General features: G+C 48.5%; 1 protein-coding gene across 2 annotated transcripts in view; it reads right to left on the bottom strand.

The window, feature by feature from the left end:
- Nucleotides 1-27,272, bottom strand: part of PRPF39 (pre-mRNA processing factor 39) — a 487,671-nt gene that overhangs the window by 28,782 nt on the left and 431,617 nt on the right. For both annotated transcript variants that reach the window (XM_085627039.1, XM_085627040.1), the window contains one exon: nt 7,801-7,921. In XM_085627039.1, the coding sequence (XP_085483165.1) occupies nt 7,801-7,921 (121 nt within the window). The remainder of the gene's footprint in view (nt 1-7,800; nt 7,922-27,272) is intronic.

Genomic DNA, 27,272 nt, shown 5'->3' with positions numbered 1-27,272 from the left:
CAGGGACTATGTTCTTTCCCTAAAACTGCATTGGAGACCAAACCCAATTGGCACTCTCTGGACACGGTCAGTCCCTTGTAAACAGTACCACGGGTACCCAGGGCACTGTGATAAGGGAAGTATTGTAAGGGCTGCAGCACTTATTGTGCCACCCTTAGAGGTCCTGTAGCTTTACACTCACACACTGCCTTTGCGGGCTGCGTGTCTTGGTGCAGAACAAAGTGAAGAGTCGACATGGCACACATCCCTGTGTGCTATGCTTACAACCCACTGCCCTGGCATAGATCAGTCAACCCTCTAGTTGGGCGCACTAGACCTGTGGTGAGGGTACAGGTCCACGAGTCCTGTACCCCTACAGTGCTCAAGTCCATTCCTGGCCACTGTAAGTGCAGTGCTGCCATTAAGAGTATATGGTGCTGGGTATTTGTCATTACAAACTCCACAGTACCATAATGGCTGCACTGAAAACTCGCACCGATACCAGTGTGGGATTTATTGAAAAACGCACACAGAGGGCATCATAAAGATGCCCCCTGAAAAACGACCTACCACTAGTGTCCAGGCTGAGTGGCTGCTTTCAGCTGCCACCACCAGACATGTTTCTGGACCCCTGGGTCGAGAGCCTGCTGCTCTCTGGGACCTGAAACAATGCCCATCCTGGGACGAGGTGTCCTGCCTCCTCCCTCAGGATGGACAGGGTCCACGAAGGTGAAGCTTCAAAGGCTGGCCACCTTTGTGAGTTTCCCCAGGCCACTTGCTGCTTCCAGCAACTGGTCCCCACTGGTTCTGACCCCCACTTTGGGAGGGAGAACCGGAGGGAAAACCAAGTGAGCAAGGGAGGTGTGCCCACCTCTGCCAACTCCACACCTCAGGTGGGAGGGGCGAGGTGAAGCACAACTCTCACTCCCTGCCATCTTGCAGATGGGGAGACCCAGACAACCAGGGTGAGGCTTATGCTCCCGCTCACTGGAAGGTGGCATAATAGCGGGTGTACCCACCCCAGGGAAGGGACCCACTGTTCCCAACCTTTTACCTACCTGTAACACCCCTAAATCTAGTATTTAGGGGTACACCTGACCCTTGCTTCCTCAAACAAGCATCGAATTAGGACCGAACAGCCGTGCCGGAGCTAACCAGAGGAGGACGCCCACTGACTTGGTCCCAGCCCTACCGGCCTGTCCCCTCTTCGAACCTGCAGAAGCGAAACTCCGGTGTGTCCTGCAGCCAGCAGCCTCAAGAACCAAGAGGACCTGCCCTGCATTCAAAAGAAAAGACACTGTCTCCCATGAACACCAGATTGGTTCACCCACAGACTCCAGTTCCAGCAAAATCGAACGAGTCTGCACCAGCCGCCAATGGCCCCAGTTCGAGTGGCCCAACACCAAGAGGATGTCTTGCCGGCGATCCAGACTACAGATCCGGTGACCCCTGACCTGCCTCAAGCCTCCAGCCGATGCCTGCAGCCTCAAACCGAAAGGTCCCCCCAACTGCGACCAGGAGCTGGTAAGAAGATCCGACCCTAAAAGGCAGCCCTGCACCCGACAACCCATGGCCTTGGGTGGCCCAACTGACGGTGCCTAATCAACCCCCAACATCCCAACTTACCTCTCCAAGTGGTGGTTGCACCCAGAAGACCTTCGTCCCAGGCCTGCAGTGTGTTTGCAAACCGGAAAATCCCAATTGAAAGCTACAGAGCTTCCGACGCCAAAACAGCACTCGGCACCCAGCCACCCCAGTGCCAATGAGGGTGCACCTTTTGTGCTGGCTGGAAACCCCATTTGCCCTGAACTTAAGTCCAGGAGCTTTGCTCCCACAACCCAGTGGCATGCTAGTTCGCAGCCACCAACTGGAGGTCCCCTATCCCCCCCCCCCCCCCCCCCCCCCCCATTGGATAACATTGGGCCCCAGCACACGGCAGTATAAGGGTCTGTTCGCTGAAATGGTGCTTATTTAACCGCCATATTGAAAGGGTGCAACTTCATGTATGCTACACCATTAGCTCTTGGATAACATGCTCGAGTCCAAAATAAACTTTTTTTCATGTTTCTTACTATGAGTACAGCTGCATTTTTAGCTGCATTTTTTTTTCTTTTTCTTTGCTTTTTAAGCAATCGCAACCCCCTTGCCTTAGCTTAAGATGATTAATGCGCGGGTGCCGCAACTTTAAAAGAAAAAGTAAACAGAAAAATTTGCGTGGCTGCGCTTGGTGTCGCAAGTAACAAAAAAAAGGCGCAGCAGCCATTGTCAAGGCTTGCCACACTGGGGAGATAAAAAAAAACGTTGGGGGTCGAGCGTGTCCGATAAACATTTAAGAAAATAGTGCTCAGAAGCTGTATTGAAACCTAACGAGTAACACATGTAACAGGGGGAGTCCTCATGGGAGGTTACAAGAACAGAAAAGGCAGTACTAAGGAGGGACTACTAAGCCTACTGAGCCAATTAAAAAGATGGGCAGAAAGTAGGCGGTGCTTCATGCCTATATCCTGAATACAAAAATAACAATTGGACAAAATGCATATCAATGTCACATTCAACCCAGCACAGCGATCTGGGACTAAATCCATCGTTTTTTTGCTCCCCATGCCATTCCAATTTGAACCCAGCCATATGCAAATCAGCCTTGACCCTGCGCCCAATGGGAACAGTCCAGCCCGAATTGCCAGGCCAGGGCCTCCCTGGACGGGAAACAAGCATCCTAGGACCGGTTTTGGGGTTTAACCCCTCACAGCCAGGATAGCTTGAGGCCAGTGGCACAGAGAGAACAGAACCCACGTCTGAGCATACCTGTCACACTCAGGGTGACAAATGAAAAATGAACAATTAATGGACAGAATGCAGAACAAATGTCATACATTCAACCCAGTATAGAGATCTGGGCCTAAATCCATATTTTTTTTAATACAGCATGTCTCGAAGAGATAATGCAAGTGCTGCCCTGCCCGAGACTTAAGAAGGGAGAATGAAACATGGAACATCAAAATAGTTTGCCCAAACTTGTTGGTCAGGATTTGAGGGAAATCTCACCACAAATACTAACAAGCATTTGCAATGCAATAGGTCTCGCAATTGCGAGATTTTAAGCTATTGACATTGTAAATGACAGTGCGTTTTATTTGTGTTTAATAAAGCTGCAATAATTAAAGGCATGGACATTTCCAATAACAATAAGTCAGTTTCTAAAATGCGATACCTATTGCATTGCAAATGCTTGTTTATTTTTTAGCCATGCTGCACAGCAGATAGGCTGCTGTACAATGTGGCTAAAAAACATTGACAAAACCCATTAGCATAGGCAAGACCTTTTGACTTTGCCAGTGCTCGTTTCCCTAACTGAAGCTTTGCCTTTTCAGGACACCTGCTAAACGAAGGTAACAATAGGGGTTAGAATACACGAATAACTATGCCTCATTAAAGTTAGCAGTTGGAGCAGACTTACCAGCAATCGCGCTCTTTGCAAGGTGAGCTCGGTGAAGCAAAGGTCAGGGGTGCAGGTTCGGTCTGCACTCTCTTCACAAATCACACCGAGGCGAGGTAACGAAACCACAGCTCTCCGGAAGGAGGCGGGGCTACGTTCGAGCTCATTGCGAAATCCAATAGTGTGTAAACCGAGCCGGAAATAGCTAAGTATAGAACCACTTATTAAAGCACATGAAATTATTATGCCCCGATTCCTTCCGGGACGGTAGGACATCATTTCCGGGTAGTTGGACAGCTTTACCCAGGGCAGGGCAATTTTATTCCACCAATCAGAGACTTTATGAGCCCGTAGGGCCAAAGTAACACCCCTTGGCCTGTCGATCACAATAAACTAGTTTTTCCAATGTCCACTAGTGCTTGCGTTTGAAATCGGTGTTAAAGTCATACGCAGATTTAGTTGTGTATTTTAATATCTGTGTGTATTAAGGCAGGGGTTAACCCACGCTCATTTAGCCTTTGGGGAGCAGAGACATTTATGTCGTCTCTGCAGCATGGACAAGGACTTGCTAAAGCAGTCGCTGAGCCTGCACGGGCCCACGTTGTACTCCCTGCTCAAGTGCGAGCAGTATGAAAACCTGGACTTCAGGAACCTACTAGGAGAGGTGTCCAAGTGCCAAGCCTACAGGTAATGAAAACACGAGCGCATTTCAAAGTTAATTATATCCCTGCGCCTTTTTGAATCTCTATACAGTGCTTTAAATGAGAGTAATCTGTTAGCTCTTAAGAAGTGTAAGTACCCCCCCGCTCCTTAAATGTAGTGTAGAAAAACTCAGAAGTACAGGTACTCAGTAACAGACAGTACCCGTCCATTTAAAGCACCTGTCACCAATGGACGAATGACGAGTTTGATTGTTCTGGAGGGGGCTCTACTGAAACTGACTAAGGGCAAACATTTTTGGAGGATGAGAAATTTTATTGAGCGGGCAGGTCCACTGATGTCCATCAGAAGCATTCGGTTTGTCTGTAGGATGAAGAGGAGTCAGATGATGATCACACAGTTACAAGATGTAAACAAGTACGCGCAGAGAACGTGGAAATAAATACATAAATATCACGTGTCTTAAGATAATCGAGCGTAGTGAACCTCCTTCGCACACCAAACCGAAACTGAAAGCTAAATCGAGCGTGCGCGGTGGGAGCGTGTGAGGCAGAAAGGAGACGCCATGCACGTGTACATCGGCTGTCCAGGCGCGCACATGGTTTGTCTCCCTTCGCGCACCAAACCCACAACAATAGTCTTGACAAGGCAAAGCAGCGCATGGGCTGCGTTCGCTAGGCGAGACCTAAAAAAATAAATCTGACCAGCAGTCTGAATAGTCTGAGCATCACAAAGTAATGTAATCATTTAAGTACAGAGTAAAATTATGACTAGTAGGAACATCAATTTAAAGACCCAAGGATCATAAAATTAGCAGTCTTCATTGCAAATGAGGCACAGTGTTTTAGATATGTGAGACGAAGTTGGGGGCAGAGAGTGAAAGACAGAGTGATGCTTTAAATATAAAAGAGGTTTCCAGCAATCCCACCAGTTCCAAACAAAACAAAACAATATTTTCTAGAAATAATTTCAAGATTTCTCATCTATCATGAGTGTGCAATCAATATGTCAACCTTTAAAGAAAGAATGGATAGCAATGGCAACATCAAGACGGTTTACTCATGTATCCAAGTTTCCTTAATAGGAGCGATAAATGACCCTCGCTCCAAAACTAGGTTGGAGGAAACTGAGCTTTTGTTTCAGTTGTCCCGTCGCCCCAATTTTTGACACATTTTTAGCTGCTGGATGCTGATTTTAGACCGACAGTGCACTAAGGCCTGCTAACCACACCTCGGTGCCAGTGCTCTTTCCTTAAAACAAGGTAATGTGATTGTTCTACAACTGGCCAAGGACTTTAGCACTCCTGTAAGCCCCTTGTAAATGGCACCCCAGGTACTAAAAAGGGTACCCAAGGGCTGCAGCGTATCTTATGCCACCCTAAGATACCCACACACAAACTCCACACAGACTTCCACTGCAGACTGCGTGACGGTGCAAACCATGTTTGAAAATATGACATGACACTCCTGTGTACATGTCAAAGACACTGCACGGGCTATATGTAAGTCACCCCTACAGAAGACTTGAGCCAAAGGCAGGGTGTATTACTGCACATTTGAGGACATATCTGCATGAGCAGATATACTCCTGTAATGTTTAGCTACATTGCTGGATATTACAAGTAGGCAGGGAAGCCACATTAAGGTATGCACTGTGCAACAGTCAAAACAAGTTTTGTGGTTGAAATTCTAAACCTTTTGCTTTCAACACTGACACGGATTATGCTGAAATAGAGGCACTCTCTGAGGCAAGGACTTCTCTGGATTTTAACTTCGATCATCATCATGAGGTCGGCACATGTGTCTAGCTCAATCCTCTGTTGAAGGTCTGCTTGGATATTGATGCTTATCCTCTTAAGAAAAAGTTTTGACTTCTAAAGCTAATTTTCCTCTGAGATTGTTTAGACTCCTGAAGGTGACCTGCTTCAAGGTCTTTCAATTCACCATGGTTCTTTTTAAGTGGTGGATGAAAATGTTGGTGTCCCTGTCATCTTTTGCCTCAAAGGCAAGTCTTGGCTGGGCACTATGTGTGTCCTTTGTGTACTAGGAGGCTGTTGATCTCTGGAAATTGGACTAAGATTCAGATGGGGTCCCAGATCAGCAATGAAGAGAAAGGTTGATAGTGTTTACATACACAACCCATTTTAGTGCCTTCTCTTAAGTCTACTTCAAATGCACCCTGTGTAAGCTTATGTGAGGCTTCAGTGAGTTGCAAGTGAGGAACTGCGTTCCATTGTGATTAAATGTGCCCAGGGTATATCCTTCCTTTGCTTAATGGTCTTGCTGCACCAAAATGCTCTATAAGCGAGGGCAAAAAGAACAATTGATGGACTGAATGCTGAACAATGTCATACATTCACCCCAGTACAGAGATCTGGGCCTAGACCCATTGTTTCTTTGCTCCCCGTGCTATATCAGTTTAGACCCAGCCATATGCAAATCAGTCTTGACCCTGTTCCCCCATGGGAACAGTCCAGCCAGAATGGCCAGGCCAGGTCCTCTCTGGAATGGAAACAAGCATCCTATGACTGGTTTCGGGGTATCACCCCATATCAGCCAGGTTAGCTGGACTCCAGAGGCATGGAGAGCACGGGACCCATGTCTGGGAATGCTTGTCCCACTCGCGGTGACAAATGCAAAAAGAATAATTGGTGGACAGACTACTGAACAATGTCATACATAGATATGGGCCTAAATCCATCGTTTAGCTCCCCATGCCATTTCAGTTTAGACACAGCCATAAGTAAATCAGTCTTGGATTTAACCCAGATCTCTTGACTGGGGTTGAATGTTTGATATGCTTTACATTCAGTCTATCATCTGTGGGTCTTTTGCTTTCTAGCCCTAAGTGCGCTGGATATGCCCAGACGTGAGTCCTGGGCTCACTGTGCCACTGGATTCAAGATAGCCTGGCTGATGAGGGGTGATGCCCCGAAACCGGTCCCAAGATGCTTGTTTTCAGTCGAGGGAGGACCCGGCTTGGCAGTTCGGGCTGGGCTGTTCCCATGAGGAACTGAGTCAAGACTGACTTGCATATTGCTGGGTCTAAACTGGGGTGGCATGGTGAGCCAAAAGAACGATGGATTTAACCCAGATCTCTTGACTGGGGGTGAATGTTTGATATGCTCTGCAATCAGTATCATCCATGTCACTGTTGCCATAAGCGAGGCAGGCACTCGCATGAATATCTCATGGTAAGAAAATATTACAGATCCTATGGCGATCAAGGAACAGAATTTAAGAAATCAATTTTCGATATACACCTCCCATCCTCATTTGACCGGATCCAAACAGTTAAGTCACTGAGCATGAAAGTAACCCTGTTATTCCAGAGTACTACACTGTTCTTTAATCATTGTATCTCATTACATTTCCAGTTCTTGGTGCAAATCCATGTGTATGTTGTAAAGCTCTATCAAACAGGCCTGAACCCAATGACGAATCAAAACTCTAAAGAGGAGTACAAGTGTCTGTGCATTGTTGGTTGTGGATTTCAAAGAACTTGAACACTAATCAAACCTGAGGTCTGAAAACAAAACCTCAGATTGCAGAGTAACTTTAATGTTTTAATGTTGCATACCCAACGCTATATTTCCAGGACAGTGCACAGAATGTTATCATCCACAGGCAATCGTCAGCTTTACATTGTGGAAATCCTCAGACCTTTATATACACGTTATTGTATTTTTTATTTTTTATTAGCAGAGCAGAAAAGTTTAACATTACCTGATACCAAGCATTGTAGTTATATGCAGTCTGACTGGTCTGCAAGTCACCACTCATCATCTGCGTAGATAACATGGTTGTATCATCCAAGAGTGCTTTCTTTTCATCTGGCCCCTCAGATCTGCAATACAGGAATACAGATAAATATCTTGCAATACTATAAGGAATATGCTACTTACCAGTATGCATCTGTTCTTGGCATGTAGAGCTGCAGATCTACACACTTGTGCATAGATCGCCATCTGGTGTTGGGCCCGGATGTTTGCAGTTGTTTTTCCTCTTGGAAAGTCTTTGGAAGTCACGAGCTTGGTGACTCCTCCTTTGGATCGTTTTGCGCATGGGCTTCGGCTCCATCCTCAGATTGTTTTTCGCCAGCAGGGAAATGATGGAGCGTAGTAATAAACAGTGAAGATGCCCATGTGTGTTGTATCTAAATAAGATAAACTGGAACAGATAAAGGAGGCGGGTGGGCGTGTGTAGATCTGCAGCTCTACATGCCAAGAACAGATGCATACTGGTAAGTAGCATATTCCGTTCGAGGCATATGAGCTGCAAATTACACACTTGTGCATAGATTATATAGCAGTACCCACCGTTAGCGGCGACCACACGTATCTGTTGCAGTGGTTTGAAATAATGTTTTGAGTACAGCCTGGTCCACACTAGCCTGTTGCTTAGTTTGCACATCTACACAATAGTGTTTAGTGAAAGTGTGCGGTGTTGACCATGTAGCTGCTTTGCAGATATCATCTAATGGGATGTTTCCTAGAAAAGCCATTGAAGCCCCTATTTTACGTGTAGAATGGGCTTTAGGGGGAATGAATAGCGTTTGTTTTGCTTTGTGGTAGCAAATCTGAATGCATTTGACAATCCACCTAGCTATCCCAGACTTGGAGATGGGGTTGCCCTTGTGTGGTGGAGAGAAAGAGACAAACAGTTGTTTGGTCTTACGGAAAGGTTGTGTTCTCTCGATGTAGTAGAGTAAGGCTCGTTTGACATCTAGTGTGTGTAGAGCTCTTTCTGCAACAGTTTGTGGTTGAGAGAAGAATACTGGTAGTTCTACAGATTGGTTTAGGTGAAAAGGAGAAATGACTTTAGGGAGGAATTTTGGGTTGGTACGGAGAACAATTTTGTTATGGTGCATTTGTAGAAAAGGTTCTTGAATGGTAAATGCTTGTATCTCACTGACCCTTCTGAGGGAAGTGATGGCTACGAGAAAAGCTGTTTTCCATGTTAAAAATTGGAGTTCACATTTGTGCAACGGTTCGAAGGGAGGCCCCATTAGTTTGGTGAGAACGATATTTAGGTTCCACACAGGTGAGGGTGGCACTCTGGGGGGAATTATTCTTTTAAGGCCTTCCATGAAGGCTTTAATGGCAGGTACTCTAAAGAGTGATCGATGTTGCCTGTTTTGTAGGTAAGCTGCTATAGTTGCGAGGTGCAGGCGAATGGATGTATAGGCTAGATTACACCTTTGTAGGTGGAGTAAGTAGCCTATGATGTGTTGAATAGAGATGTCTAGGGGATTGATGGTGTTGTTGTGACAATAGACAACAAAACGTTTCCACTTTGCGGTGTAGCACGCTCTAGTGGTGGGTCGCCTAGCTTCCTTGATGACGTTCATACAGTCAGGGGGAAGATTTAGATAACCGAATTCTAGGACTTCAGGAGCCAGATCGCAAGGTTGAGCTGAGCTGGGTCCGGGTGTTTGATCTCGCCATGGTTCTGGGTTAAGAGGTGTGGAGAGAGGCGTAATTTTTGGTGCGGTACTACAGATAGTTCCAGCAGTGTGGTGTACCACTGTTGTCTGGCCCAAGTTGGAGCTACTAGGATTCGTGTGAGGGAGTGTTGCTGTAGTTTGCGCACCACTAGTGGAATGAGTGGGAGAGGCGGAAAAGCGTACGCAAATCTGCCTGACCAGTTCATCCATATCGCATTCCCTTTGGACAATGGGTGTGGGTATCTGGCGGCGAAGCTTGGGCATTTTTTGTTTTCGTGGGTGCGAAGAGGTCTATCTGAGGATGCCCCCACTTGTGAAAGAATGGGTGAACTTGTGGATGCAGTTCCCATTCGTGCATTTGCTGCGTTTGTCTGCTGAGCAGATCTGCCATGGTGTTTTGTATACCTGGGACATGCTGTGCCAGGAGAAAGATATTTTGTGGGATTGCCCATCTCCATATGCTCTGTGCTAAGCGAGAGAGCTGGGGAGTGAATCCCCCTCCTGTTTTTGAATATAATACATTGCAGTCATACTGTCTGTGCGAATGAGGACTGCCTTGGCTGAGATTTGTTTCTGAAACGATTTCAGGGCTAGAAAGATCGCCAATAACTCCAGATGATTGATGTGGAGTAACCTCTGTTGTGGCGTCCATACACCTTGCACTGTGAGGTGTAATAGGTGCGCTCCCCAGCCGGAGAGAGATGCGTCCGTTGTTAGAATCACCTGAGGAACCGGGTCCAGGAACGGTCGCTCTTTGGAAAGGTTTGTGGTGTTCCACCACTGCAGAGAGCGATGGGTGCGACCGTCCACCAACACCAGATCCGTCAGCTGTCCCTGGGCCTGGTTCCACTGGCGTGCTAGGCACTCTTGGAGTGGACGCATGTGAAGTCTTGCATGAAGCACTATGAAGATGCAAGATGCCATCATCCCTATTAGTTTCATGAACACTCTTGCTGGGAGAGAGTGCTGAAGAAGGAATCTTTGGCGCAAGACTTGTATGCTTGCGATTCTGGCTGAGTTGGGATAGGCTATGGCTCTTGAGGTGTCTATAGTGGCACCGAGGTATTGTTTTGTGTGAGACGGTATCAAGTGGGACTTTGGGTGGTTCACCGTGAAGCCTAGCTGGTGGAGTAGTTGAATGGTAGTGTTTGTATGCTGCACACACTGGTGGTAGGACGCGGCTTTTATGAGCCAGTCGTCCAGATAGGGGAAGACGTGAATGTTCTGTCTTCTGAGGTGTGCCGCCACTACTGCCAGGCATTTGGTAAACACCCGTGGTGCGGTTGTGACCCCGAAGGGGAGAACCTTGAACTGATAATGTTGGCCGTCCACCACAAATCGGAGGTACTTTCTGTGAGCAGGGAGTATTGGAATATGAAAGTATGCGTCTTTCAAGTCCAGTGTAGTGAGAAAGTCGCCCTGACACAGGAGTGGGAGAACTTGTTGGAGAGTTACCATGTGGAAATGGTCTGAATGGATATATGCATTTAGAGGCCGGAGGTCTAGAATGGGCCGTAGGGTCTCGTCCTTCTTTGGTATTAGAAAGTACAGAGAGTAGACCCCTAAATTTTGCTGATTGACGGGGACTTGCTCTATAGCTTGTTTTTGTAGGAGGGAGAGTACCTCTTGTTTCAGAAGTGTGGTATGTTCCTGTGACATCGCACGGTGTCTGGGTGGAATGTTTGGAGGGGTAGAAGTTAGTTCGAGACAGTACCCTGACCGAATAATTTGGGTAACTCATTTGTCTGATGTTATGGTCTCCCAGGTTTGAAGGAAATCTTGTAGTCTGCCCCCGACCGGAGTGGAATGGTCTGGGGGGAGCGGGGGAGAGTCATTGTGTGGGCGGTGTGGCAGAACGGGCGGTGTTGGTTTTGCCCCTGCCTTTATTATGGTTTCCTCGATATCCACCCCTTTGATAGCCCTTTGTGAAGGTATTTTGAGGAGGGGACTTATAGGATGTGGAGGCGTTATCAGAAGAGTAGCCTCTGCCAGAGCCTCGAAAGGAGGAACGGCGAAAGGAGCGCCTAGGGGTGTGTGATTGTAGTGCTCACATAGATTTCGCCGTATCTGTATCCTTCTTCATTTTTTCCAAGGCTTCGTCTACTTTTGGGCCAAATAAATGTTGTTGGTCAAAAGGGTGGTTTAGTATAGACGCTTGGACCTCTGGTTTAAAGCCTGAGATCCTGAGCCAGGCATGGCGGCTAAGCAGAACACTGGTGTTTATAGCCCTAGAAGCTGTGTCTGCTGCGTCAAGGGCACATTTAATAGAGGTGTTGGTAATAATCTTTCCCTCTTGTATTAGTTCATTAGCCTTATTTTTATATTTCTCTGGGAGGTGTTGCATAAGAGCCTCCAGCTCATCATAGTGTGCTCTGTCGTAACGCGCCAGCAACGCTTGCGTGTTGGCGATGCGCCACATATTGGCAGCTTGCGAGGCAGTGCGTTTGCCTGACGCGTCGAGGAGCTTGGACTCCTTATCGGGTGGCGGAGCTTCACCTGATGACTGAGAATTAGAGCGCTATATAGCTGTGGATAGCACTAATGAGTCTAGGGGCGCAGGTCCTTTAATATAGGCAGGATCTGTGGGGGCTGCCTTGTATTTCTTCTCTATTCTGTGGTTTAAGACCCTATCTCTAACGGGGTCTTTGAAAACCTCTGTCGCATGTTTGGTCACCCCCTTAAGCATGGGTAATATAGCGGTAGACTTATCTGCTATGTCAAACGTGTCAAGTAGGAAGTCTTCCTCAACTGGATCACTGTGTAACTCCACCCCATGATAATGTGCCGCCCGTTGTAAGAGGTGGTGGAACCCCAGGGAGTCCTCTGGTGGAGATGGCCTGGATGGATAAAGATCATCCTGAGGCACATCTGGGACATCTGGATTGTGATAATCCTCCCATGGGTCAGGTGTTCCCGGAGGAGTGGGGTCCTGCGGGGCATCTGTTGGATAATAGAATGGATCCCCTTGGTCACCAGGGTCTGGAGACGGGGTTGGAGAGCGATGAGTTAAGGGTGGAGAAGGTGGGGGCGGAGATGGAGGGAGTGGAGGAGGTGGTGGGGAGGGTACTCTGAATGGGGATGTGGCAGAGTCCTTCCGTTTAGGTGGTGGAGGAGGAGCTGGCTTGTCTAAATGTCTTTTCTTGGAAGACAAAGTCAAATGTCCAGTCTTTGGATCCTTGGTTAAAGTTTTTTGAAGAGGATCTGGCATGAAAAGCTCCTCCGGCACCGATTCCTCTACCGGTGCCGATGTTTTCGGAACCGAGGGCTTCGTTGGTTTATCCGCGCCATGCTTTCTCGGGGCCTCCGATTTTTTGTTCGGCGCCGAGGCAGGCTTCGACACGGAAGCGTCGGTGCCGAGAGACTTATGTTTGGTCGGCACCGAGAGGCCAGGTTTCGACACTGATGGCTTCGGAACGGAGTCGGGTTTCTTCGGTGCCGAAGGGTGTTTTTCGGCGCCGCTAGGAGGCTGGCTCGAGCCCGAGCCGCCAGGAGACTTGTGATGCTTTTTCACCGGGCCTGAAGGTGGGGTGATGGAAGCGGTATGCTTGGTTTTCCCTAGGCCCGGGGGCGAAGGGGTAACCGGAGTCTCTTACGGTATGGGCGCGGGAGGGGGTAGAGTACTCACGACCCTCTGCGCCGGTGTGATCTCCTCCACGTCAGAGTCGTCTGCTTCGGAAGCGCTGACGACGTCGTCCTCCTGTTCGGTGTGCTGCTGTCCTGAAGCCGCTGTATCTTCTCCGAAGATGTCAGGTGGAGCCGAGGTCGATGAGTGCGCCATAGTGCGTAGAGCTCGTCGATCCCGAATGGTCTTTTTCGATCGAAAAGACTTGCAGGCGGGGCAGTCTCGGGCCTCGTGTCCGGGAGAGAGGCAGAGGTTACACACCTGATGGAGATCGGTGTGGGGAAATTTAGACCCACATATTGGGCACTTCTTGAAGGGAGTCCTTTCCATCGGCCGAGACCGGAGTCGAGGTAGGCCCGAAGGCCGCTGCCTGGAATCGAGGAAGTGCCGAAGAGAGAGATGAAGAAGCCGATTTTCGTACGAAGAGTCTCGATGGACGAGGATTTTTCGTCAAAGGTCGAACTGGGAAGGTTCGAAGCCGGAGCACGAAGTATAACAACCGAGCCCAATGGCGGAAAAAAACTATCTGAGGATGGAGCCGAAGCCCATGCGCAGTACGGACCGAAGGAGGAGTCACCGAACTCGTGACTTCCAAAGACTGTCCAAGAAGAAAAACAAACTGCAAACATCCGGGCCCAACACCAGATGGCGATCTATGCACAGTGTATAATCTGCAGCTCATATGCCTCGAACCTATACAATTTCTCTAAATTTCAATCATATGCATTTAATTTTCTTGATCGTCAAAGCCATACTAAATAGAAAAACAGTAATGCAATAAAACTAATGCATAAAGCAGCAAGGAATTATCGGAGTAAAATGTTTTGTTTAGAAAGAGGATTAACATCGATTTATCATTCTAAACAAAACATTTTACTCTGATAATTGATTTTGGAGAGGGTGGGAGGAGGGTATAGGAGCAGATCTGACATTGGTCAGATGTTGGCCCCGTCTGCCATTTTCCATGCAAGGCCGCAGACCACCCGATAGTCAAGCAAGGCCAGTGGCAGATTCCTAGTGAGGACTAGGCCTAAAATAAATCTGCATGCAAGAACATTCAGAAAGCTTGATGGGCGCTCTATGAAAGCACCCATGGTCTGATTAAGTCTCAAAATCTATGGAAAAGGCAGGAAGGCAAATCACTGAATTTAAGAGAGAAACTCAAAATAGCCTTTGCAATACATCTGCTGTTAGCACTATCTGTGAAACCGGGTCGATGAAGGGCCGCCCTTTTGAAAGGTTTTGTGCATTCCACCACTGCAGAGAGCGATGGGTGTGGCCGTCCACCAACACTAGATCTGATACCAGACCCTGAGCCTGGTTCCACTGCCGTGCTAAGCACTCCTGAAGGGGACGCATCTGGAGTCTTGCGTAAGGGACTACTAGAATGCAAGATGCCATCATCCCTAGTAACTGCATTAACACTTGAGCTGGCAATGAGTGTTGAGGCTGCAACTGACAGAGTAAAGTTTGCATGTTGCGGATTCTGGCATGATTGGGGTAGACCAAAGCCTTTAGTGTATCTATTGTAGCTCCCAGATACGTCTGTTTTGGAAGGATGTGGATGGGATTTGGACAGATTTACTGTGAATCCAAGATCATGGAGCAAGGATTAGTTACTTGCCTGTAATCCTAGTTCTCATCCAGGGGTATACTCATCAAAGTCATAATCTATGAATAATCCCCGCCCACGTGCGGGATCCCGGAGCATATAGAAAATACATATATATACATATGTGAAAACATATACATGCAGCCTAAAAATGTTTCAAACATGGCAATGCTGTAAATTACATAGGTTTGCATTTTAGTGCCCCCTAACCCATAAGGAAAAAAGGAAGCACCAAGCCAATTGTCACACAACAATGCTTTATTGCCATAAAGCAAACTTGTAATTGCAGGCACTTGCCTGTAGGCTGCAGTAGGGCATCAAGAAACAAAGAAAACTGACACCTTGCCTTTAAGGCATTAGAGTAAGGGGACCGTGCCTTTAAGACCTGCAGGAGACCCCTTGCTCCCATGATGCACCACAGGTGACAGTTAGGTCAGTTCTTTTTGACGGTGCACTCGCACCTGAGTAGACCTGCAATTAATAAACAATGACTTGAGGAGAAAAAGCTCATCCGGGGAGGTGGGTTGGTCGCTTATGACTTAGATGAGTATACCCCTGGATGAGAACTAGAATTACAGGTAAGTAACTAATCCTTCTCATCCAGGGGATACTCATCAATAGTCAATCTATGAATAGAGTTGCAAGCCCATACCCAAAGTCAAGCATTATGGCATTTAGAACATGCATTAACATCACATAAGCATAGCAGTTATGCAAACAAATTCCTCAAAGAGGCCTGCCCCACCTGGGCGTCGGCCTGTGCGTCTGAATCTAGGCAATAATGGCGTGTAAAAGTATGTATGGAGCGCCATGTAGCCGCTTTGCAAATTTCAGACATGGGAACGTTGCGAAGGTGAGCTACAGTAGAAGCTTTCTCTCTAGTAGAGTGTGCTCTTGGTCTAACCTGTAGAAACTTGAGACAGCTGATAAGACAAGGCTATACATGAGACAATCCATCTAGAAATGGACCTCTTGGAGGCAGCCAGCCCGGTATTCGTGGACCGTAATTAACAAAGAGCCTGTCAGACTTTCTAAGCGAAAGAGTCTTAGCAAGATAACATTTCAATACCCTCCGGAGGTCAAGAGAATGTAAAGCTCTCTCCGGGGGAGTGGTTGGCTGAGGAAAAAAAAGTGGGCAACGCGATAACCTGATTAATGTGGAAGTCCGAGACCACCTTGGGCAGGAAGCTCGGATGAGTACGTAGTACCACTCTATTAGCATGGAAAATAGTGTAAGGTTCCTTGCAGCAGAGGGCATGAATTTCACTCACCCTGCGGGCAGAAGTGATGGCTACTAAGAAGGCAACCTTCCAGGTCAGATGCTGTAAGGATGCCTTATGAATAGGCTCGAAAGGAGCTCCCATCAAATTAGAGAGAACAATGTTGAGTTCCCAGGGAGGGGAAGGAGACCTCACTGGTGGAAATACTTTAAGCCCTTCTAGGAAATCTTTGACTACCGGAATCTGGAAGAATGAGGCCTGGGTAGGAGATTTTCTATAAGCTGTGATAGCAGCTAAGTGGACTCTGATGGAAGTATACTTTAAACCAGACTTTGCCAAGTGCAATAAGCAGGGGAGAATAACCTGTTCTTGACCCCGGATTGGATCAAGGGCGTTATCTCTACACCAAATGTAGAACCTCTTCCACTTGAAGGCATAAGACTTCCTAGTGGAAGGCCTTTTTGCTTCTCGCAGAATGTTCATACAGTCCGCCGGAAGATCTAAATGTCCGTACTGGATGAGTTCAGGAGCCATGCCGTCAAGCGAAGAGAGGGGAGGTTGGGATGGAACACTCTCCCCTGGCTCTTGGTCAGTAAGTTCGGCAGGCAAGGCAATCTCCGGTGTGGCACCTCTGACAGCTGTAGTAGATCCGGGTACCACCACTGACGGGGCCACTCCGGAGCTATCAGGATAATCCGCGTTCTGGTCCTGTAGAATTTCTGTATCACAGCTGGGATGAGAGGGAGAGGAGGAAAAGCGTATAGCAATGTCTGTGACCAGCTGATCAAAAGTGCGTTCCCCTGAGATCCCTGTTGGGGGAACCTGGAGGCGAAGACGGGGCATTTTTTGTTTGCCACGTCTGCGAAAAGATCTATGTCCGGTACTCCCCACTGCCGGAAGATCTCTTGAGCGACGTCTTCGTTGAGCACCCAGTCGTGCGCTTCGGCGAAGTCTCTGCTGAGGCCGTCTGCCTGGACGTTCAGGGGCCCTGGCAGGTGAACAGCGATGATCGAAAGGTCTCTCGCCAGTAGCCATCGCCAAATGGACTGAGCTTCCAGAGATAGGACTCGTGATCTGGTGCCTCCTTGCTTGTTCAGATAGAACATAGTTGTTGTGTTGTCTGTCTGAATCTGCACGTGGTTGGTTTGGAGGGGCGGATACAGGGATTTGAGAGCTAGATGGACTGCTCGTAGCTCCAAGAAGTTTATGTGATAACTTTGTTCGGTATTGGACCAGAGACTTTGTACCTGAAGCTGGTCCATATGAGCACCCCAGCCCTGCATGGAGGCATCTGTGACCACTGTCTGTGTCGGAGGCGCCCGATGGAAGGGGACGCCGTGAAGTAGATGGGAGCGTTTCATCCACCATCTGATGGTCTTTGGCAGCTTGGTGAAGAGAGATGAGATCTTCCCAGCGACCACTGATCCTCTAGCTCTTGTTGCAGAGGGCGCATGTGAAGATGTGCATTGGGCACAATGTAAATGCACGAAGCTATCGACCCCAGAAGTGACTACACTTGCCTGGCTGTGGGAAATGCCGCGTTGAGAAGCGTGTGGCATTTCTGAAGCATGGATGATAACCTCTCCTCCGGAGGACACACGCTTGCCTTTGCGGAGTCCAGAGAGGCGCCCAGGTAGTGAATCCGCTGAGTGGGATTGAGGACCGACTTTTTGCAATTGACCTGTAATGCCAGCGACTGTAGGAGATTGAGGCAGAACGAGAGATGGCTCTGGAGTCGAACAGGAGTGGAACTCTTCAGGAGCCAGTCGTCTAGATAGTGATAGACGAATATCTTCCGTTTGCGGAGAAAGGCAGCTACCATCGCCATGCACTTTGAGAATGTCCGTGGGGCGGATTTGAGGCCAAACGGCACAACTCTGTACTGATAGTGCTGACGAGAGATCTGAAACCTGAGAAATTTCCGGTGTTTCACTGAGACAGGAATATGGAAGTAGGCATCCTGTAGGTCGATGGCACACATCCAGTCTCCCTGACGAAGATGCGGGAAGATCTGATGCAGAGGCAGCATTCTGAACTTTTCCTTCCTGACAAATCCGTTGAGCAGACGGAGGTCGAGAATGGGTCTGTACTCTGACTACTCCTTGTTTTTGAACAAGAAAGTACCGGGAGTATACTCCTCGATTTCTTTGCAGGGGAGGAACTTCCTCTATGGCGTTCTTGGAGAGGAGAGTAGCTACTTCGCCCAGTAAAAGCCGATTTTGGATTGGAGGGAAGTGCTGCCTCCGTGGGGATACATGCGGAGGGGGAGACTTGAACCTCAGCAAGTAGCCATGCTGCACAATATTCAGCACCCATCTGTCTTTTGTAATAGCTTCCCACTCTGCCAGGTGAACACTGATACTTCCTCCTACCGGAGTGGCGAACGAGCACGGAGGAAGTAAGGTCTCACTGTTTTGAGGGCTGTTTGGTGGAGGACTTGTGCTGCTTTGCATTTCCTCTCCCTCTGCCACGACCCCATTGTTGAAAATGGGACCTCTGCTGATTTTGGGAGGACCATTGGGGTGTTTGAACACGCTGATGAAAGGCACGCTTGTCGCCCTGGCGAAAGCGCTTTCGATATTCCTTGCGCTTTTCCAGCCCAACAGCTTTAACGGTGTCCAACTCTGTCTTAATTTTGTTTATTTGGTCATCAGCGTGAGCCCCAAACAAAGATGACCCATTAAAAGGCAGATTAAGAATTTTTTTCTGCGCATCAGGCTTGAGGCCCGTTAGCTGTAGCCAGGCTGAGCGCCAAGAGCATATGCCATGAGAGTAGCCATGTGTGGCGAGGTCCGAAGCATCCGCAGCCGCACTGATAATTTGATTGGCTACAAGCCCACCTTCCAGGTGGATTTCATTAAAATCCTGCATGTCTTCCCTTGGCAGTTTCTCAGCAAATCTGGAGAGGGAATCCCACAGAGAGCGATCATGCCGCCCTAGCAGGGCTGAAGCACTAGCCACTTTCATGTGTGAGGCAGAAGTGTTGCACATCTTTCTGCCATACAAATCCATTTGCTTGCTGTCTTTCTCCGTGGGGACAGAAGAGGTCACAGAGGCAGAATGGGACTTCATGACAGCCGCCACGATAACGGAGTCCGCTGGTGGGTCCGTCCTTAGAAACAAGGGATCCTCAGCCGGAGCCTTATATTTTTTCGCTATTCTTGAAGCCACAGAGCCCACCGTAGCAGGAGTGAGAAATGTGGCCATCGCTGGCTCCAACAATCCTGGCACCAATGGTAGCAAAGGTCTGGGTGCTGACCGGTGATGCAACGTATCAAATATAATTGACGTGGGGGCCAGAGGGGTGTGCAGCGTGATATTCAATTTCTGTGCACCTCTACCCAGGACGTAAGAGAAAGTAGCGATGTCATCCACAGGGGACACTCGTGACGGGGGTGTAGAAGACAAGGTCGGAGAATAGTCCCGGACCGAGGACCTTATGGAGGAAGACCAGGTGGGTGATCTAGTGCGTCGCCTCTTGTGGGGACGGTCACTGTGATGACCCCTGGACCGTGATCTGTGTTTGGAAGGAGATCTTGGCCTTCTGTGAGAAGAGGGACGATCCCGGGAACGTGACCGGCGTGGAGAAGGTGGCTTTGGACTACCAGGAGGGGACCTGCTCCTATGCGGAGAAATTCTGGAGGGAGAGTACGTGCGGGAATATTCCGAGCCCGGACTTCTGCAGGCACCTGTACCCACACTCTTCAACCAGCGAGGTGAAAGTCCGAACTTCTCCGGTGCCTTAGGTGATCCTTCCGGAGAGATCTGCACGATATGCAGGCCTGGAGATGATGATCGATCTCCTGAAGATCTAGATCTGGCTCTTCTCTCTGCGGTCATTGCTGCTCTATCCTTCGACGTCGAACGCCTCGACGGCGATGATGTTTGTGTCACCATCGGTGCCGATTGTTGAGAATGGCGCTCCGCCCTCGACTGTGGTCTCGACGCCGACCGCCTATGGTGTTGCGGAGACCTCGACGTCTATCTTCGAACAGGTGTTTGTCGTCGGCTTGGCGACTTCGACCTTCCATGACGTCAGCTTGGCGACTTAGACGTCGACCTTCCATGACGTCGAATGGGGGTTGACCTCATCGACGTCGAATGCCTTGACGTCGAACGACCCACTCGCAGCGAGACATAAGTCGTCGCATCTCTCGACGCCGACCCCCTCGAGGGCGGCGGAGAGTGTCTCGACGTCGACGGAAGCCTCGACGTCGACAGTCCAGATCTCACCGGACTAACAGCCTTCGAGCCCGAAGGACTGCGCCTCGACGCCGACTTTTCTGCGGCGGAGAATATCGACGTTGAGATGAGTCTCTTGGCGCAGAAGTCGTTCTCGGTTTTTTCGACAGTACCTTCGACGGCGAATCTCCTGGAACCTTGGTCTTCCTGGGGTCAGGAGAGATGGTATGTCGCCGTTTGAGGTGGTCTAGCTGAAGAAGGTGGTTTTAAGGATGAATGGTCGCCTTCACGACGGCTTCTTTCCTTCTCCAGCTGGGCATGCAGCTTAATGCGCTCTCTATCGCGCAGAGTGTGCCTGGAAAACTTCTGGCAGTGGGGGGCACCGGTCAGGATTGTGTTAAGTTGGTAAACACACAATACACACAGAGTGTGGATCCGCCAGTGCCATTTTATTGCCACAGGAAGGGCATTTCCTAAATAAAGCAGGCATTCTGACTGGAAAAAATGTGAAATTCTTCAGGAAACCAGCAGAACACGCTTTCAGGCGCCAGAAAATGTCGAATTTTCTGAAAAATTCTGAATTACAAAACTTTCAGTCAAAAAACTGAAGAGCTCAAGCTCCAAGATCCTCATAGAAGGAGCCGGAAAAAAGAACTGACCTAACTGTCACCTATGGTGCATCATGGGAGCAAGGGGTCTCCTGCAGGTCTTAAATGCACGGTCCCCTTACTCTAATGCCTTAAAGGCAAGGTGTCAGTTTTCTTTGTTTCTTGATACTCTACTGCAGCCTACAGGCAAGTGCCTGCAATTACAAGTTTGCTTTATGGCAATAAAGCATTGTTGTGTGACAATTGGCTTGGTGCTTCCTTTTTTCCTTATGGGTTAGGGGGCACTACAATGCAAACCTATGTAATTTACAGCATTGCCATGTTTGAGACATTTTTAGGCTGCATGTATATGTTTTCACATATGCATATATATGTATATATATGTATTTTCTATATGCTCCGGGATCCCGCACGTGGGCAGGGATTAATCATAGATTATGACTATTGATGAGTATCCCCTGGATGAGAACTGCACTATTTGTGAGTGTGACGTAGACAGCTTTTTTGCGAGCTGGCTTTTATGAGCCAGTTGTCCAAATATGGGAAGATGTGAATGTGCTGTCTTCATAGATGAGCTGCGACTACTGCCAGGCACTTAGTGAAAACCCTGGGTGTGGTAGTTACCCTGAATGAGAGCACCTTGAACTGATAGTGCTGGCCTGCTACTACGAACCTGAGGTACTTGCGGTGGGTAGGGTGTATTAGAATATGGAAAGTCTAGAGTAGACAGAAAGTCGCCTTGTTGAAGGAGGGGTGGAGCACTTGCTGGAGTGTGAACATGTGAAAGTGGTCCGACTGAATGTATAGATTTAGTTCTGAGGTCTAGTATAGGCCTGAGAGAGCCGTCCTTCTTGGGAATCAAGAAGTACAGGGAGTATACCCTTGCCCCATGATATTTTAATGGGACTGGTTCTATAGCTCCTTTCTCTAACAAAGAGAGAACTTCTTGCTTTAGAAGGGTAAGATGTTATTGTGACATTGTGTGTGATCTAGGCAGAATGTTTGGGGGAGTGTGTGTAAGTTCCAGGCAGTAACCATATTGGATAATTTGTAAAAACCCATTTGTCTGAGGTGATAGTGTTCCAGAGAGGGAGAAATTGTGAGACGTCCCCCTACAGGAGTGGAATGATCAGGGGGTAGCTGAAGGAAGTCACTGCTTGTTATTTGCAAGGGAAATGCGTGTGGAGTTGCCTCTGCCTCTTCCCTTACCATTGTTTCCTCTAAAACCTCCTCTGAAATAGCCTCTTGATGAGGGCGATTGGTTGTTGCCCTTGTAAGAGGAGGAGGGATTGTCTGTAGAAATATTTTTGGAGCCACCCCTGTAAAAGGAGCGACTAAAGGAACCCCTGTTGGCAGGTAACTGCAAAGCCCCCCTGGACTTTGCGACCTCAGTATCTTTTTTCATCTTTTCCAGCGAGGTGTCAACTGCTGGACCAAAGAGGTGCTCTTTGTCAAATGGCTGGTTGAGAATAGAGGCCTGTACCTTCATTAACAAATGAAATAAAAAATATATATATTAAAAAAAAGGGAAAATATATTTGTTATATTTACTGTTCTTGGTTTCTTTATTTTTGTATCCTTTCCTTGGTGACTTTGTGTTTGTATGCCACATTACTTTAATCCAATTTGAGTGTCATTCTCTGTGCATTTAAATGTATGATACACTGTACATCTTTCAATTATAGGGGTAGAGTTTATTCTGTTGTTGCTTGGTTCCATTTTTCCCCAGCTTCTCTACCCATATTACGCTACTAGGGGTTGCCCTTTGTTCTTTGGCTTGAAACCTGAAATTGTCAACCATGCATGTCTGCGTAACAGTACGCTGGTGTTTACTGCACGTGCTGCTGTGTCTGCTGCGTCTAGGGCGCACTTGATGGAGGTACTGGTGATAAGTGTGCCCTCCTGAATAAGAACATTTGCTTAGATTTATGTTCATCAGGCAGAAATTGCATGAGTTTTTCTAACTCATCATAATGAGCCCCATCCTATCTGGCTAACAAAGCCAGAGCATTAGTAATGCGCCAATGATTAGCCGCTTGTGACACTACCCTTTTGCCAGAGGCATCAATTAACTGACTCCTTATCAGGAGGAGGGGCCTCACCTGTGGTCTGTGAGTTAGCTCTCTTGCGAGCACTGGAAACCACAAGAGTCTCTAAGGGCAGCTGACCCTTGATGTAAGCAGGGTCAGTAGGTGCCGGTTTATATTTCTTTTCCACCTTAGGCATGATGATTCTTTCCCTTACAGGATCTTTGAAAATCTCATCTGCGTGTTAAAGCATCCCCTTAAGCATTGGCAGTGTAGGGGTAGTTTCTTTAGAGAAACTTAGGGTCTCAAACAAGAAGTCCTCCTCTAAAGCCTCCTTATGCAGTTCCACCACGTGATAATGGCAGCCCTGTTAAGAAGCTCATCCCCATCCCATTCATTCTGTGGCTCAGGTGATAGTGGCGGTGGTGAATTAGTGGGTGTGATGAGTAACTGTTGGTCCATTTTCCTTTTTTCAGGCAATTGGGCATGGAGATCACCATTGTCTGGGTGTATAACCATTTCTTTCTGTTTCGGATCCGAAGGTGGAACATCGGACCAATGCTCTTTTGGAGGAGTCTTTTTGTCTTTGCTCGCCGTCTTCGGGTCGAAGGTATCGGCTCTGAACTCTTTGGTACCGGAGATTTACACTTCGATAAAGATGGAATGTGGACCGTGACATGCTATGATTTCGGCGCAGAGTATTTCAGTTAGACGCCAGCATGGGGCCGAATCGAGCATGAAGGCTCATCTTTGTGTTTCGTCGCGGGGCCCGGGGTGCTCAAAACCTTTTCTTGCTGCCGACCTTGGCCCGCAGGCAGAGGAAGGACCGGAGCCTTTTTGGTCTTGTGTTGTTGGGACAAGGGGGATTCTATACTCATGGTACGCTGACCCGGTGTAACTTGCTCCTCTTCTTCCATGTCGGAGTCTGTCTCGGACATGGAGATGTGTTGTTCGTCATCGGCTCCTTGAGCTTGTGCTTCTTCTCGGTCGGAATCTTTGCTGAAGAGGTCGGGTACAAAGCCGCTTTGGTATTGCATCTCGTGACGTAAAGCCCGACGGCGCGTCTTCTTTGATCGAAACGATCGGCACGCGTCGCATTCTTTCTCTTCATGTTCTGGGGATAAACAGAGGTCGCACGCTTCGCGCAGGTTTGTGCGGGTAACCTTGCCGCGACTTTCGGGACAGTTTGAATGGAGTCCGTTACATCGACTTCTAGCGATCCCGGCACGAGTAGGCCCAACAGCCCTCCAGGAGTTTTCCAATCGAACATCTTTGAGTGGAAATGATACGCGGAGAATTCCACAAGCTGCTGAAAATCTGGCTCTTCAACTAACACCCAGTAGATGACCTAAACATCTGCTCTAGTGCCTGGATACCCTTCAGGTAATAAGCCATGCTTTACAGATCCAAATAACAACTAGTGGCTGGGTGTTTTTTTTTTTTTACCAAGTTTAGAATTTTTGAGTGTCGAATAGGGGTATTTGGTAAAGTGACGTCTAGGCTATGTTATGGCTTTCCACAGTGCAGCCCCCCTGCAACCCACCCACACACATGGTTCAGATTTTGGTTGTTGGATACCTTTTTCGGTTGCAAGCAGCAAACCTGCGAAAAGTAATCTGTGGATACCAGGAAAGCTATGTTCTCGAAATGCTTCTGAAATCACTGCACTAACTCAGGTCTCATACTGAATGGGACCCACGTCTTGCAATTTGATTTGCGAGTACCGAATAGTTTCTTACCTGTCGGTGTAGTTTTGCAGCTTGAAGATCTTTCTGGATTCACTATGCTGTGCATTATTCCGCGATCTTGTGGTTGGGTCCGGATTCGTAGTCTTTTCTTTGTTTTTTTTTTTTTTTTTCCGTAGCCCAGGTGGGCGTCGACGTACACCATTTGGTGCACCTCCCGTGACGTCGTCGTGCTTCCTGCGGAAGTCCCACCTTTGGGGCGCCATCTTCGGGTTCTTTTTTCCTTTCCTTTTATTTTTTTTTTTTAACCCTAGGCGATTGATTAATCCTTCTTGTCCCTTTATCTGTATGTTTGTATTTCTTTGATCTTTTCCATTTTACCCCCTCTTCCTCCAGCCTCATCTTCCTGGCGGAGGTGGGTGGGTTCGCTAGTGAATCCAGAAAGATCTTCAAGCTGCAAAACTACACCGACAGGTAAGAAACTATTCGTTTTGCAGCGTGAATCTTTCTGGATTCACTATGCTGTGCATCGATTTTGTAGCGGTTTTCCTAGTTCTGTGGCGGCTGGGTGGTAGATGAGCGTTGGTCGTTGAAAATGTGCTGAAGCACCTTCTGTCCAACCTGTGCTTCCTTGTTCATCTGAATGTCCACGCAGTAGTGTTTCGTGAACGTGTGCACAGATGCCCAAGTTGCCGCGAGGCATATGTCCTGGATGGGCGTGTTCGCCAGGAAGGCCACGGTGGCCCCTTTCTTCCTTGTGGAGTGAGCCTGCGGCCCCTCCGCTAGCTCCTGTCCAGCCTGTTTGTGGCAGAATTGAATAGTGAGGGCAATCCACCTTGCGATGGTGCCCTTAGTCACTGGTCTACCCATGAAGCTAGTAGCAAAGGACACAAACAGCTGTTTCGACTTCCTGAGTTCTTTGGTTCTCTCAATGTAGTGCATCACCGCTCTTCTGGCATCGAGGGTGTGCAGTGCCTTTTCTGCGTTTGTAGTCGGGTTTTGGAAGAAACTTGGTATCTGGATAGTCTGATTTATGTGGAACGCCGACACTACCTTGGGCATGAAGTGTGGGTCCGTTCTCAGGACTATTCTATCTTTGTGAATCTGAATGTAGGGTTCCTGCAGCGTTAGTGCTTGAAGCTCGCTCACCCTGCGTAGTGAGGTTATGGCCACCAGAAAGGCTGTTTTCATAGTCAACATCTGCAGTGTGGCCTTGTGAATGGGTTCAAACGGTGCCTTCATGAGCTCCGTCAGGACCACATTCAGATTCCATGCCGGCGGCGGCAACCTTTTCGGGGGGGCCATCCTTTTGGCTCCTTCCATGAATCTCCTCACCACCTGCGAGCTGAAGAAACTTCCACCTTTTTCACCTCTGGTGTAGGCCACGATGGCCGCTAGGTGTACCCTTAGTGAGCTCGAGCAGAGGTTACTCTTTAGAAGGTGTGTGAGGTACCTCAGTACTGTTGAGTCTCTTGTCATTCTGTTTTGCAGGCCCTTTTTCCGGCACCACACAGTGAACCTCTTCCATTTTGCGCTGTAGCATTTTCGTGTAGTTGGTTTCCTCGCCTCCCGTAGCACTCGCATCGTGCTCGGCGGCAATCTTAGGTGTGCGAACTCTAGGTCTTCAGGAGCCATGCCGCCAGGTTGAGGGTCTCTGGCTCTGGGTGCAGGACCTCTCCGCTTTGCATTGAGAGCAGGTCTTTCCTCCTCTCGAACCTGTATGGGTCGCCTTGTGCCATTTCCTGAATTTGTGAGAACCATGTCTGCCTCGCCCACTGCGGAGCCACCAGGATCAGGGTCATGTTGCTGGTTCTGCACTTGTCGAGCACTCTGTGCAACAGGGGTATCGGTGGAAAGGCGTAGGCAAATGTCCTCGACCAGCTTATCCATAGGGCATTTCCCTTGGATTGCTGATCTGGTTGCCTGGACGCGAAGCTTTGGCATTTTGCATTGTGGCTTGTTGCAAAAAGGTCTATTGTGGGAGTCCCCCATCTCCGGAAGAGTTTCTCCGTTTCCTGGCCATTGAGCTCCCACTCGTGTGATGCTGAGGTCTGCCTGCTTAGCCAGTCTGCCTCCACATTGTCCTTCCCCGGTAGGTGAATTGCCAGTAGATCTATCCTGAGAGGTATGGCCCATCTCCAAATCTCCTGAGCTAGGGATGAGAGCGGGAACGACTGTGTCCCCCCTTGTTTGTTGATGTAGAACATCGCCGTGGTGTTGTCTGTTTGGACCAACACCCTCTTGTTGAACAGGTGCCTCTGGAATGCCTTCAGGGCTAGCAGGATTGTTTTCAACTCGAGGTAGTTGATATGGCGGACCGCATCTGCTGGGGCCCATAGACCCCTCACTCTGAGGTTGTCCATGTGCACTCCCCATCCCTTCTGCGATGCGTCCGTGGTAATGGTCACTGTTGGGATTGGTGGTGTCAGGCTTCTCCCTGCTGTTATGTTGTCTCTGTTCCACCAAGTTATCTCCTCCTGCACTGCGTGCGTAACAACCACTAGATCCTCCCAACTTCCGTTTGCTTGTGACCATTGTTGTTGTAGCCATTCCTGGAATGGTCTCATGTGCAGGCGTACATTCGGCACCAGCTGGATACAGGACGCCATCATCCCCATCATCTTGCTCACAGCCCTCACTGTCAGAGCTCGCCCCTTCTGGTAGAGCTTCGCCTCCTTCAGTAGAGCCTCTGTCCTCCTCTCGCTGGGCACTACTGTACTGTTGCGGGAGTTGATCTTTGCCCCCAGGAAAATCTTCACCTGCTCCGGTTCCATCGATGATTTTCCCCAGTGGATC

Source organism: Triturus cristatus, chromosome 9, assembly GCF_964204655.1.
Source record: "Triturus cristatus chromosome 9, aTriCri1.1, whole genome shotgun sequence".
In the NCBI taxonomy this organism is placed as follows: Eukaryota; Metazoa; Chordata; class Amphibia; order Caudata; family Salamandridae; genus Triturus; species Triturus cristatus.
The sequence above is the reverse complement of the archived record's forward strand: the minus strand, read 5'-3'. Positions and strand labels throughout refer to the sequence as shown.